The sequence below is a fragment of the Diabrotica virgifera genome, chromosome 4, assembly GCF_917563875.1.
Source record: "Diabrotica virgifera virgifera chromosome 4, PGI_DIABVI_V3a".
In the NCBI taxonomy this organism is placed as follows: Eukaryota; Metazoa; Arthropoda; class Insecta; order Coleoptera; family Chrysomelidae; genus Diabrotica; species Diabrotica virgifera.
The window spans coordinates 107,503,101-107,518,048 of NC_065446.1; the positions used below are offsets into that span (position 1 = coordinate 107,503,101).

Below are 14,948 nucleotides of genomic sequence, written 5' to 3' on the forward strand. Positions count from 1 at the left end.
GGCAATGTTAGGTATACAACTGTCGAACTGTCATATAAAAAGAGGAACGACTGAGTGACATCAAAAACAAAAGTCGTAAATATCATATCAGAAATTGCCGAACTCAAATGGAGCTCCGCAGGCTACACCTCTAGACAAAAAGACCACCATTAGAAGGCCACAATATAATATTGGAGCCCCTACAAAGCTAGACGACCAAGAAGAATACCACAGATGAGATGGGTAGATGACATTCAAAACAGGTAGTCGAAACAAGTTGGAGGTATGTTGCTCAGGATAGAGATCGATGAAAGGAGTTGAGAGAGCGCTGTGTCCAACAATAGACGACAGAATGCTAAGTAGAAGAAGAAGATTTACTTCTTTAAGCATTCTCCTATACAGGGTAGCGAGAAAGTATGGATACACGGTAATTTCTCGGAAACCGCTTAAACGATTGTTATAAATTTTGGTGGGTAAGGGTAATCTAATACGGCCGATATTATAGTGGTAATTACATTGTTGTCAAATCTTCCGTTTTTCTGGAAATCTAATGAACTTTCTTATTTTAAATAGAACACCCTGTATATTTTTGTGTTTTGAAGTCCATAAAAAATACTGATTATTTTTCGTGTTATATTCTCTATACCTAAATGCCATAATTTCGGAGTTAATGCTACATTTATAAAAAAAGAATTTTTAACAAATTATACAAATTTATTTTTTTCAACCGGATAGATATTATTTTAGCTTCTTTGAGTCATTGGGAACAAAAAAGGTCTTTTGTAATTTTCCTCAAAAGTTAATCGTTTCAGAGTTATAAACAATTTAAAACTGAAAAAAATCGAAAAATGACGATTTTCTGGGTTCAAAAACAGAAGTAAAAAATATCATTTTTGAAACTATGACTTACCTAAATTCAAGATCAAACCTTATTTTATCAGATGCCGATAAGTGATTTGGTCTTATTTAATTCTAAAACATTATTTTTTAGTTGTTAATGCAGCGTGATAGCTCGTCCTCTCATATGAGCTTTATTAACAATTAAAAAAAAACAATGTTTTAGAATAAAATATGCCAAAAATTCTTATAGGGACCTGATAGAAAAAGGTTTGAGCTTGAATTTAGGTACTTCGTAATTTTAAAAATGATTTTTTTATTTGTGTTTTTGAACCTTGAAATTCGTAATTTTTCGATTTTTTTTAGTTTTAAATTGTTTATAACTCGGAAACGATAAACTTTTGAGGAAAATTACACAAGACCTTTTTGTTCCCAATGATCCAAAGAACCTAAAATAATGTCTACCTGGCCAAAATTGTTAAATTTTTTTTTTAATAAATGTAAACTCCGAAATTATGGCATTTAGGTATAGGGAACATAACATGAAAAATAATCAGTATTTCTTAAGGAGTTCGAAACGTAAAAAATATACAGGATGTTCTATTTAAAATAAGAAAGTTCATTAGATTTCCAGAACAAAGGAAGATTTGACAACAATGTAATTACCACTATAATATCGGCCCCATTAGGACACCCCTACCCACCAAAATTTATAAAAATGATTCGAGCCGTTTCCGAGAAATCATCGTGTTTCCATACTTTCTCGCTACTCTGTATATAGTGTATATCCAGTTAATCTTCGAAAATTCTAACTGATAAAACTTACTTTATCTTGTTATAATAATGCCTTTTAGCGATTCATTTTAATTATTATACTTCAATTCGACGGTACTAGAGACCGATATATTGACTAATACTGACTTGGCATTTGCTCACCCTTGTAGGTATATCCATTAGACCGATTAATTTCTTTGTACTGCCTTTTGTATACAAAACGTCGATGTAATACAGGCGAACATAAGGAAAATTATTAGCAAATTGAAAGGGTGAATTTTGGGGAAATGCACAATGAACAAAAACTGATTTTGATAAATAGTAGTAATGGGTTGATTGTGTAAAGATTAAATTGAACTGTAAGTATACCGAAATGTTTCTGAATTTCCTTATACAGTGATGAGCGCACTAATATCCGGCAAAATAATGCAATAGATGGAAAACCTAATACATTGTGAAATAAATAGAGATGAAACTAGAGGTGGAAATTATCGATATAAACATATAAATTAACATTCCATTACATGGTTTCCCACCTTTAGATGCCTGTGACAGAAGTATTTTATAAAATTCTCCTGTCACAGTGACAGTTTTTATAATCCTTCGATAAGTCTAAAGGTGCGAAACTATGTAATATAATGTTAGATTTATACGTTTATATCGATAATTTACACCTTTACTAGTTTCGTCTCTTTTTACTTCACAATGAATTGTTTTTACATCTTTTGCTGGTTATTAGCACGGTCATCACTATCAATATACACCTACAAACAAAACTATTGCATATTTTATTTTGAATCTGTTTGTGACGTATGTTTTTTGCTTTTAAAAAGTTTTCTACTTTCTATTGCTAAATAAGTTGTGATGGACTATTTAACGTAAATTCCTTGTCAAGTATCTTACACATTCAACAAATTTTTAGAAAAATTAATGAAATAGTCTGATTTTGCTTGAAACATTTAAATAGAAAAAGAAATAATAATGACAATACAACACTTTTACAAGATTTCAACTAGGATTGTTTCAACCAAAAAAAAGCAAGAATCATTTAAGTTGCCAAAGCACACATTGTTTGCTATTTTGTGATATTTTTCCTTCTCCGGGACTTGGAGTCTTCGCGCACGCGAGCGCCAAAAAATTGATGTCTTTGAGGTGTGGTGTTGGAGAAAAATTGCTGCCCATACCTTGAACAGCACATAGGAGAAATGTTCCCATTCTAAACCAACTCGAGATTAAAAAACGGCTGTTCACAATATGTCTACAACGAATTCTGCAATTCTTTTCGGTCATGTGGTTCGCAGAAGTAACGACAGTTTGGAGAGGTTAATTGTTTCTGGAAACGTTCCAGGGAGAAGATCAAGAGGATGGTCACCAACTAGATAGTCCGACCAAATTAAGAATTCAGTTGGAAACTCATTCTGCGAAGCTCTTCAGAGCAGCTGAAATTAGAAACTAATGGAAAAAATTGTTAGGAATATTGAAAGAAATCACGATCCTCAGTAATTGGAAAACGACAAGAGAGTTGCTTCTCCGCCAATAAACATTAGGTCTAAGCATTCTTTTATTTTTAATACATTGTAATGGGGAGGAAAAGACAAGGCCTCCCAGATCGTTAATCAGCGAATTCCACAATATCATTCAAGAGATGAACAGGTTGAATATTGATGCACTGGGTATCAGTGAAGCCAGGAGGCCTAACTCAGGCTGCTTCTCAACAGCAGAAGCTACAATATATTATTCAGGTAGCGATGACAACCAACATAGACACAACGTGGCAATAATTGTTAATAAAATATCTAATAGAGCAGTGAAAAGGTTTGTCCTCATCTCAGAAAGAGTAATGTTACTACAATTAGAGACACCTCACGCCACGTTGAACCTGATACAAGTATATGCTCCTACGACGAATGTTAATGAAGAAGAGCTAGAATTATTTTATCAGCATATCGAAGAAGCAGTGAAAAAAACAAAAAGTAGAGAAATCACGATAGACCTAGGTGATTTCAATGCAGAGATAGGAAAGGGAAATTTCAAGTTGGAAGATATGGTCTGGGAAATCGCAATGAGAGAGGGGATCGTCTACTACAATTTTGCCAAGAGCAGAACTTCATTATTACAAACACAGTCTTCAAACTACCCAACAGATGACTGTATACATGACGATCGCCCGCAGATTCATCGGAAGAAGTAGTTAGGAACCAGATAGACTACGTTATGATAAACGAAAGATACCGTAATGCTGTTAAAGCCGTAAAAGCATATCCCCGAGCAGAAGTGGCCTCAGATCACAACCCACTTATCGCCAAAATTACACTCACACTTAACAATATTAAAAGACATCAGAGAACTGCTACAATAGACATAAGCAAGCTTAAAGAACGCAACGTAAAAGAATGTCTTCAACACGAACTGCATACGAACTGTAGAGAGCTGTACATAGACACCAATGACATTGACGAGCACTGGGAGCAACTAAAACATTGCATATTAGAACCTTGTAAAGATATACTAAAGACTTCCACAAGGAGAAAAGAGGAATGTATGAACGACGAGATACTGAATATGATGGAACAACGGAGACAATATAAGAACAAAGATGACAATAAATACAGGGAGATAAACCACGAGATAAGGAAGATGATAAAGCAGGCACAAGAAAAACACTTTGAAGAGAAATGCAAAGAGATCGAGGACCCCCAAAAAAGATACGATCTATTTAACCAACATAAGAAAGCCAAAGAAATGGCTGGACTAAGAAAACAAAATCTCACTGGTGACCGATGAGAAAGTACAACGTTGGGCAGAATGCATCGATGAACTGTTCGATGATGAAAGAGGGTACCTGGAATACATAGAACTTACTTCAGGAGAAATAGGTCCAGATATTACAAAGAAAGAAATAATATATGCGTTAAAAACAATGAAGAACAGAAAAAGCCCAGGACCTGACATGCTTCCTATCTAACTTTTAAAAATTATAGATGAGCAGCATATGGATGTTTTAGTGGTATTCTTGAACAAAATTTATAGCTCAGGCACATTACCCTACCCAAAAGATGGTTGACGTCGATCTATCTTTGCCTCCTTAAAAAGAAAACCGCAAGAGAATGCGGCGACTATCGCACTATTAGTTTAATGTCCCATGTGCTAAAGTTGCTACTGAAAGTCAACCATAACCGAATATATCATAAACTTTACATAGACATTAATGATACGCCATTTGGGTTTCGCAAAGGCCCGGGAACTCGTGAAGCTCTATTTTCACTTAACATACTTATACAAAGGTTCCTGGACGTCAATCAAGATATATATGCGTGTTTTATTGACTATAATAAAGCATTCAACAAAGTACGATACGAAAAATTAATGCATGTCCTGAAATCAAAGAAGCTGGACTACAATGACCTCAGGATTATATCGAAATTATACTATAAGCAACGAGCAAAAGTACGTGTTAACGACCAGCTGTCAGAGGAAATTAAAATCAGACGTGGAGTGAGACAGGGGTGCGTGTTGTCGCCAATTATTTTTAATGCCTACTCGGAAGAGATCTTGAAAACAGCTCTTGAGGGTTGAGGGTGAAACAGCTGGAATAAAGGTAAATGGAGTTCCCATTAACAACATTAGATATGCGGATGGCACTGTCATCTTAGCTGAAAATATTGGGGATCTTCAGAGGCTGGTGACCAGAATAGCAGAGTTTGGACAAGAATACGGGCTAACAATGAATGTCAAGCAGAAATTTTATGAGAATATCGAAAACTCAAAGAAATAACGAAAATCTCTTCATAAACGGATCCAATATTGAACGAGTCGAACAATATGCATACCTTGGAACAATGATCAACTACACAGGAGATTACTTACAGGAAATCAAAATCAGAATAGAAAAGGCTAGAGCAAATTTTAACAAAATGAGAAAAGTGCTCTGCACAAGTGATTTGAAGTTGGAGCTAAGAGTTAGGTTGGCTAGGTGCAACGTTTTCTCGACTTTGTTTTATGGAATGGAAGCTTAGACCTTGAATGCTGCATCAATAAAAAACTAGAATCATTCGAGCTGTGGGTGTACAGAAGAATTCTGAAAATATCGTGGACAGAACACGTCACAAACAAAGAGGTTCTGAGAAAGATGAATAAAGAAATGGAAATCCTAAATACCATCAAAACAAGAAAATTGGAATATCTCGGACATATTACACTTGGAGAGAGATACAGCTTGCTCCAATTGAAAGATGTATCTTGCTCCAAAGAAGAAGATTGTAATATATAAAAAACTTTCTAGCCTAACACATTCAGGAATAAAAAAATACATAACATTTCAAAGATAAAAAATAAACAAAAAATAATAATTTAAGATATATGCAAGATTTTTGTCTGTGACTCTATTAGTAAAATAAAGCAAAATAGTCAGTAATCTAAATATCAGGCATCATAAATAGTCAATAATAATTACCAGATCCAATACTCCAGCAAGCGGTACACTATTGGCATCTTCTCCAGCATTCGCAATCGCCTTTTCCATAGACTTAAGGATCTGTTCAACAGGACCCCACTCTCCTTTTTGGCACAAGACCAGGATCCTTTGAGCAGCATCCCTAATGTTGGCTCCAGCGCTCTGTGGTTTGGAGACCGTTCCTTCTTCTCCTTCGGGGTTACTGGTAGTTTCATCTTTTTCCTTTTCTTTGGGCTCCTTAACGTTGCCTAATACAAAAATAAAATTATATTAAATATGGTTTAAACTCATAAGGGAAGGCTAAAATGAATAAAAATAAGAATACTGTTTGGTGGACATAATAAAGGTAATATAATATGGATGTTTTAAATGTGTGGAAAATATTTTTTAAATATCGGCCACAGCTTTACATGTTATTGCCTCATCTAACAATAAAACACTGAAAAACTTTTGTTTTTAATGCTTCCACAAAATTTATTATAAATTAATATCACTACAGCTGTTTGGGCAGAATGCCTTTTAGTCCAGAGAAATAAGTATTTTTGTCGGGACACTTGAGCAACCAGGTTTCAAATGGGTTTTTTGGGTACTATATATCGAATACATTATACAGCCAAAAATGCCCGTCACAGTTCGGACGAGAATTTTAGTTAGTAACAAATAAGGGTCAAAAATGGCAGTTTTTTTGTTTAAATCGCTACAGGTGAAAGTAGGATAATTAAATATCTTATTTATAGTATTCTTATTTTAGTAGATGAGCCATGGTTTAAAATGGCAGTTTTTTAATTTTCGTCCGATCATTTGTTGCTTCGGAAATTGCAAAATAATACTAAAATTTCGGAAATTGCAAAATAAGCCTAAAATTTCGAAAATAAAAAATTTGCTATAACTTTTGCGAAAATGACCTTAAGACTTTCATATTGCATAAGAAGTTGAGTCAAACAGTCCGTATAATGCACAAAAAATTTGAAGACGATTCGTCAATTAGTTTAAATTTTATTCAATTTGTTTATCCCAAAGAGCTTTTCTTTTCGTAATGTTATTGTTAACAAATAATAATGATATAGCAATTCTGTGAAAACCACATTAAAAGGACGAGTTATGTTCTCAAATTGTTGAAGAAAATCATTAAAATGTAATTTTTATCACTCCGAAAACATTTTACTAAAGTAGAGTCATTTTTGACATATAAACAATTTTAATAGCTTTGTTAATATTGTCTGTAGAGTAAATCTACTTTGGAATTTCAAAAGCTGGTATTTTCACACGAATTTCCAAAAAAAAACTTTTCGCCTAGCTTAATTACGGTCAAAGTTAGCCACTTTTATTATTTAGTTCTCAATTACATACTTCTATATACATACATAAAATTCTCCTGTAACAGTGTTAATTATTATATCATACTACTCCGAAACGGCTTGGTCGATTCTTATGAAATTTTACACGTATATCCTATAGGAGTGAGAATAGGTTTTAATCTATTTTTTATACCCATAAGTTATAAGGGGGGTTGCACCCCTGGCATTTCTTTTTATTTTTTTGGACAAAATTGTCTACCTTAATTTTACATGATGTAGAATTAAACAATACATACAACCCTTAATTTTCACTTTTCCATCACCAACCCCTATTTATTAATACCCATCTATTTATATATGTTTTTACATCTATAAAATTCTTATGTCACAGTGTTAGTTGTCATACTCCTCCGAGACCGCTTGACCGATTTTTATGAAATTATATATGTATGTATATTCGGTAGGTCTTATATATGCCTATATCGATCGTAATCTACTTTTTATATCCCTGTGTGATAAGGGGAACTCTACCCTGACATTTTGTAATGTTAGGTGGAGATGTACGTACATAACGTACTTTACAAGACTACGAGTACATACAATTTAAAAAAATTATGATCAAAATCCATCAACAAGTTCGGGAGATATTAATCGCAGAATATGTTTGAAGAACCAGTTTCATTTTTTGAGTGCACGGATTTTAATAATTCCCCTCCACCGGCCACGAATCGATTTCGTTAGGACGTTATTTTTAAAGCTTTATTAACCACTCTGTTGAAGTTCAAAATTTACTCAAACTTTTACACATAAACTATATACCTTCAACTTCGAAATGGCACTAGCTGGGTTGCTTAATTGTTATAAACAAATTAGTTGTCAATTAAAAAAAAGTGGTTAACTTTGACTGTAATTAACCTAGGCAAAAAGTTTCTTTTGGAATTTGTGTAAAAATACCAACTTTTCAAATGCCGTTGTAGTTTTAGCCTACAGTCAATATTATTTAACAAAGTTATTCAAATTGTTTGTAAGCTAAAAATGACTCTACTTTAGTAAAATGTTTTCGGAGTGATAAAAATGATTTTCTAATTTTTTTAAGTACGTTGAAAATATGGCTATTCTTCTTTCATCTGGTTTCCAAAGAATTGCTATATCATTATGATTTTCTGAACAATGACATTGCGAAAAAAAAGCTCTTTGGGAAAACAAATTGAATAAAATTTAAAGTAATTGACTAATCGTCTTAAAAATTTTTATGCAATATATGGACTGTTTTACTCAACTGTTCATGAAATATGAAAGTCGTAAGATCATTTTCGCGAAAGTCATAGCAAATTTTTTATTTTCGATATTTTAGTTTTATTTTGCAATTTCCGAAGCAAAAAATGATCGTACTGAAATTCAAAAACTGCCAGTTAAAACCTTGGCTCATTTACTAAAAGAAGAATACCATAAATAAGATATTTAATAACCCTATTTTTACCTCTAGCGATTTAAACGAAAAAACTGCCATTTTTGACCCTTATTTTTTAATAACTAAAATTCTCGTCCGAACTGCTACGGGCATTTTTGTATTTATAATGTATTTAATGTATTAGGTACATAGTACCCAAAAAACCCATTTGCAACCTGGCTGCTCAAGTGTCCCGAACATAGTATATTTTTGCCTTATTTCCCTGGCGTATTTCTCGAGTACTCTAATTATTAGTTCTTCTTGTTGATTAGTCATGGGTTTTTTTTACTGTGATTTATCTCAGTCCTATCTCTATCGATTCTATATCTAGTTTTTCAATTATTATTCTTTGTAATTCTTCACTTTTTTCTGTTATTAATACAATGTCATCAGTTAATAGTTTGTAGGTACATCACATATAGTAAAGTTATGGGTCTGTAATTTTTTAGATCCTTTTTATCTCCTTTCTTAAATAGTAACAGTAACAGTGTTAGTGTTTGAAGTGTTGGGTATTTCTTTTGTCATTAGTATTTTATTCGTAAGTATGTACAAAACTTCTCTAGTTGTTTTCCCACCATTTTATAGTATTTCTACAATTATCCCGTCGTTGCCTGTCGATTTATTGATCTCCTTGAGTGCTCTTCTCATTCTGACTGATTTCTTATTGTAAGTGGGAATTGATATTTTATATTTTTATTTGTAGTTGCTTAAGGATTTCTTGTTGTGGTTACTAGTTTGTACTGTAGAGGTTTTTATAATATTCTTGTGTTATCTGTATATCTTTTTTATTATTGGTCTCTGTTCTTTCTTTATACTATTAATCTGTATGTTTTCAAGCTGTGGTTTTAAACACTTCATATTTTTATTTTGTTTAATTGTTTTTTCTATTTTTCTTCCTTTACTCTCCTTTTACATTCCTTCATATTCCTTCTGATATCTTTGTTTACCTACCTCTTTGTAATCCATGGTGTTTCTCTTATCTTGTTCCAGTAGTGTGTTTCTTTTATTATGGTTATGCTATCTCTTTCCCGCCGTTGCAAATGTATCGATTAATAGCTGATTTCATTGATATGTTTGTTTTCCAAATATTTAGTGTTCGGTATACTTTCCCTCTTTTTTGTTTATATTCCTCTTTTGCTTGCTTATATTTTTCCGTATTTAGTTTGGAAATATTTTCCATTTCTTTATTTAGTGAATTACGGAATGATATAATAGGTGAACTCTACACAAGAACAGTCATTATGGGAAGTGTCGTTACAATCTTCGATAATATATTTATTATTGGTTTGTTTGTGAATTGCCTCATGTAGATAAAAATGGGCATATCAGCGAACTAATAATAGGTAACTTAATTGTTATGGAAATTTCCAACCAGTAAAACAGCTAAGTTTGTTTGTTATGGATTTTTCCTAATATAAGGTTTATTTGGATAGGTTTATTTTTCATAGAACAGATACCAAAATAAACAAAATCTTTTGATTTGGTTTATTTTCCATTTATTTTCCGAATGCGTATCATTATAATTTTTTTTATATATCTTTCTCAGCAATGGCTTTATTTGACTAGATTTTGGTAACGTATTAAAAGTCTGAGCCTTATATACCTTTATGCGTTTGCTTTTGTCTCTGACTGTAATAGTCTAAGAGCTAGTGAACCCTCCGACTAACGGTCGTCCTGTAAGGCTAGAAATTTGTCTAGTGATAATTCGTAGCACACCAAGGCTAATAACCATGACCTGACAGGCCTCAGCGGTGCTCATCTACCAGGTGAATCGAAAAGTGCAAATTTAGGGGGTAAAATAAACTTTCTCCTGTAAGGTTTACATTTAAGTATGTGTTTGAGTAAGTCATTTAGAAGAAATGTGTACAATGACAGGCGATTCTGAAGAGCAAAATACCTTGCCAGGCGAGGGGAAAGATTAGGGGTTTTTCCTAAAATTATTCTTTTTGCATCGAACAATTTTTTTTATGTTTTTTGAATCATTCCAAACAGAAAAGGTTTTTAGTGATTTTTCTCTTTAAGTTAATAGTTTTTGTTATATAAGCGACTGAAAATTTTGAAAATTGCGAAATCGGCCATTTTTAACCCTAAATCGGACATTTATCTAAAAATTTCAATGTTGCCAAGGTACGTAGATATTCTTTAAACATTGATTAATAAAATTCGGAAGAGTTTTTTGCAATAAAATATCGAAAACGCCTTTGTTTTCATAATTGCTAATCAAGCGAGTGCGACACTGTAGTATGAGGACGTTTGAGTTTCCATAAATTCATTATCTCGAGAATGAGCAAATTTCAAGAGAAATCCTCAGACAGGTCGATTTTTATTTTTGAATTAGGACCTTTTGGTATATATATAATACTAGTGATGTCATCCATCTCGGCGTGGTGACGTAATCGATGATTTTTTTAAATAAGAGTAGGGGTTTTGTGATAGCACATTTGAAAGGTTATTTTATTCTCTATTCAGTAATATAAACATTAACATAATTATTTATACAGGGTGTACAACAAATTTTTTTCTTCTATTTGTCAAATTTAATCAAAATTAATGTAATAAAAAAAAATTTTTTTGTACACCCTGTATAAATAATTATGTTAATGTTTATATTAGTGAATAGAGAATTAAATAACCTTTCAAATGAGCTGTCACACAACCCCTACTATCATTTAAAAAAATCATCGATTACGTCATCACGCTCAGATGGATGACGTCACTAGTTTTATATATATGCCAAAAAGTCCTAATTTAAAAATAAAAATCGACATGTCTGAGGATTTCTCTTGAAATTTGCCCATACTCGAGATAATGAATTTATGCCAACTCAAACGTCCTCACTTAAACTACAGTGTCGCGCCCGTTTGATTAGCAATTAAAAAACAAAGGGGTTTCCGATATTGTATTGCAAAAACTCTTTGAGATTTCATCAATCAATGTTTAAAGAATATCTACCTACCTTGGCAACTTTGAAATTTTTAGATAAATGTCCGATTTGGGGTTAAAAATGGTCGATTTCGCAATATTCAAAATTTTTAATCGCTTTTATAACAAAAACTATCAACTTAAGAGAAAAATCACTAAAGACCTTTTCTGTTTGGAATGATGCAAAAAACTTAAAAAAAATTGTTCGATGCAAAAATAATAATTTTAGGAAAAACCCCTAATCTTTCCCCTCGCCTGGCAAGGTTTTATGCTCTTCAGAATCGCCTGTCATTGTACACATTTCTTCTAAATGACTTACTCAAACACATACTTAAATTTAAACCTTACAGAAGAAAGTTTATTTTACCCCCTAAATTTGCACTTTTCTATTTACCTGGTAGATACACGTGCACTGCTGAGGCCTACCAGGTCATGGTTTTTAGCCTTGGTGTGCTATGAATTATCACTAGAAAAATTTTTAGCCTTACAGGACGACCGTTAGTCGGAGGGTTCACTAGCTCTTAGACTATAATTTGATTTTAACAAAGTTAGCTCATGGATTTTGTCATTATTTACATAGTGTACATCCATCAACATACTTGAATAAGAATTTGTAGTGTAAAGTTTCGGAAAAAACCATCTCATAGATACACTAAGCTGCAAAATTAACGCACCACCTTAAAAATTCGACATTTTTGATGTCTCCAATTTACTAAACCTGTTGTCCTATTTAAGTGATTTTTTTAATATGTTATAGCATTAATTTTTAAGAATATCGATGTAATAATATTGTTGATAAACAGGTAAATGTCATTGTATACCTGGTGTAACAATAATACTGTGTTTTTTCCTTAAAATTCGGAACACCCTGTGGAATATTCTAGTATAGCGGTTCTCAATATTTTTGACTCATGTACAGTTATAGTAGGCGAGGAAAGTATGCTAAATGTTCAGTCACTTGAGCGCTTTGGGGACCTATTGGGTTGTGAAGAGTAGGTCCTAAAACCAAAAAAAGTAAAGTCAAGTTTTCCATTTTCAACAATCGTTTTTTCCGATTTTAGCGCCATCTATCCATAATTCGAAAAATTGTTTCAAATAAAAGTTACTTATTTTTACGTAAGGAATCCGAATCTGCAATAAAAAATGGGGGCCGCTATTTAAAATTTTAAAGTAACCCCTCACCCCATATTCGTGCGGGGTCGTGTTTGGAGCCATTCGATAGATTTTTCAAACATGTTGAATAAGTGTATTTTTCAGTTTTTCATTTTTCATTTCATTTCGCGAAATATCGCGGGATTCATATTTAAAATTTTAAATTTATCCCCCACCCCTCTCCGTGAGCAGTAGTATTTGGTATCATCCGATAGATTTTTGACAAATATTGAGCACGTATTTTTTAGTTGTTAGATCTATCGTTTATTTCGCGAAATATTCGCTTTTTTCTTGTGAAACTTTGTGACTCGCCCATTTCCTTACGCCCCGCCCCAAATCGTCAGATTTTTGAAATATACACTATTTTGCATATACTCAACTTACCTTATCTTCAGGGTTCTCCCCATATGATAATCTGACGCGCTCGAGTTACTGTAAAAATCCCCGTTTGGGCTCCCCTACCATTACAATCATTGAATAGTTTACAGGATTACGTATCTAGGAGGCAATTTTTAAAATTTTTACCTTGTTTAAACCCACCTTTTATGTCAAAGTGACGTTAACATCTACAATAGGTTGATTAAAATTAAAAAGTCAAAATAATATAAATACAATATATCTTACAAAATTTAACAAAATGGGATAGTATAGAAAAAAGTTTTTTTGAATAAAATGGATTATGGTCTTAATAGGTAACGAAAATAGGGAAGTATGGTTTTAAAATGCCAATTTTATGTTAAATCTATTTTATATTAAATTATGATAAGCAATATTAAATAATAAACAATAATTTGTGTAATTCTACGCGCAGGCAGTGCAAGTACTGCCCAGAAAGGCTGTCTCTTCGTTAGATTTTTGAGCTCTGGCAAAAGGAGATTCTCTCAAATAATCTACTAACAACTCATACTATTGATCTGTGAAGATCTTCTGTCCTCTTGAAACGCCCAACCTTGCTATAGAGTGATAATTATCCCATCTTTTGATTTTCCATATTCACATATGGCTCACGTACAAATCTGCAGCAACTTTCCTTAGTGAACAACATTCTTCGAGTTTGGCAATGGCTCTTACTTTTTGCATATCACTCAAATGCATTCTAACCATTTTGGAGGAGTCTGATATCGTTTTATTTTATTTTATTTTATTTTTCAACACTAGCGAAATTTTTGACAAGCCACTAAATACTTTTTATTATTTTTGGTACCACCTAACTGAAAAACCTATCTCGCTAGATGATCTAATTAACCATAGCGGTGTGATTTTGTCTGTTTTTGCGTTTTGTGTACCACCTCAAATAATGATATGTACCACAGATTGAGAACCCCTGTAGTACATACAAAATATTTAAATTAAAACTTAATTGCAGCCTTAGGATTTCTTAACATTCTGTTTTTTTATTCATTCTCTTATGTTGGATAATAAAAAGGTTAAGTACGTTAACAACTAGCCATGTTTTTCATCAAGAGATCCTCATTTTCTACTTAGTCTAAAATACAAGCCTAAAGTAGGCTATGAGAAATTATCAATTTGATAAATATCAAATTGTTAACAGTCAAACAGTCCTTCGTAGGTACGTAGTATGTACTTCGTAGCTAAGTCATTCACTGTGTAAGGTCAATGCTTGAACCCACTCGTCACGGGTCAAATTCCTTATAACACGTTCCATTTCCACCAAATAAAAAAAAAATGACGGACTTAATTGAAACTTTAAATAATAAATCTACTAATTTTCACAACAAAACAGATACTTTTTGACTGTTAAACAATTTTACATTTATCAAACTGTTGATTTCTCATAACCTACTTTAGGCTTGTTTATTAAAGCAGAAAATAAGGATGTATTGATGAAATGCATGGCTAGTGGTTAACGTACCTAACTTTTGTATTATCAGACATAAGCGAATGAATAAAAAAATAAAAGACTAAGTTTTTCAACCTAATAAAAATATTTGTAAATTAAATATTTTTAAAAGATTTTTAATTGAAAAACTTTATTGGCCCATTTCCTGGTGACAACCTCCAAGGCTTCTACAATATGCAAGCCAAATGGATGCTGCAGTGAAGACTAAAGGGAAGGAATTCT

General features: G+C 32.6%; 1 protein-coding gene across 2 annotated transcripts in view; it reads right to left on the bottom strand.

The window, feature by feature from the left end:
* LOC114325672 (serine/threonine-protein phosphatase 6 regulatory ankyrin repeat subunit A) overlaps nt 1-14,948 on the bottom strand; it is a 314,485-nt gene that overhangs the window by 264,794 nt on the left and 34,743 nt on the right. For both annotated transcript variants that reach the window (XM_028273796.2, XM_028273793.2), the window contains exon 2: nt 6,044-6,291. In XM_028273796.2, coding sequence (XP_028129597.1) covers nt 6,044-6,291 — 248 coding nt within the window. The remainder of the gene's footprint in view (nt 1-6,043; nt 6,292-14,948) is intronic.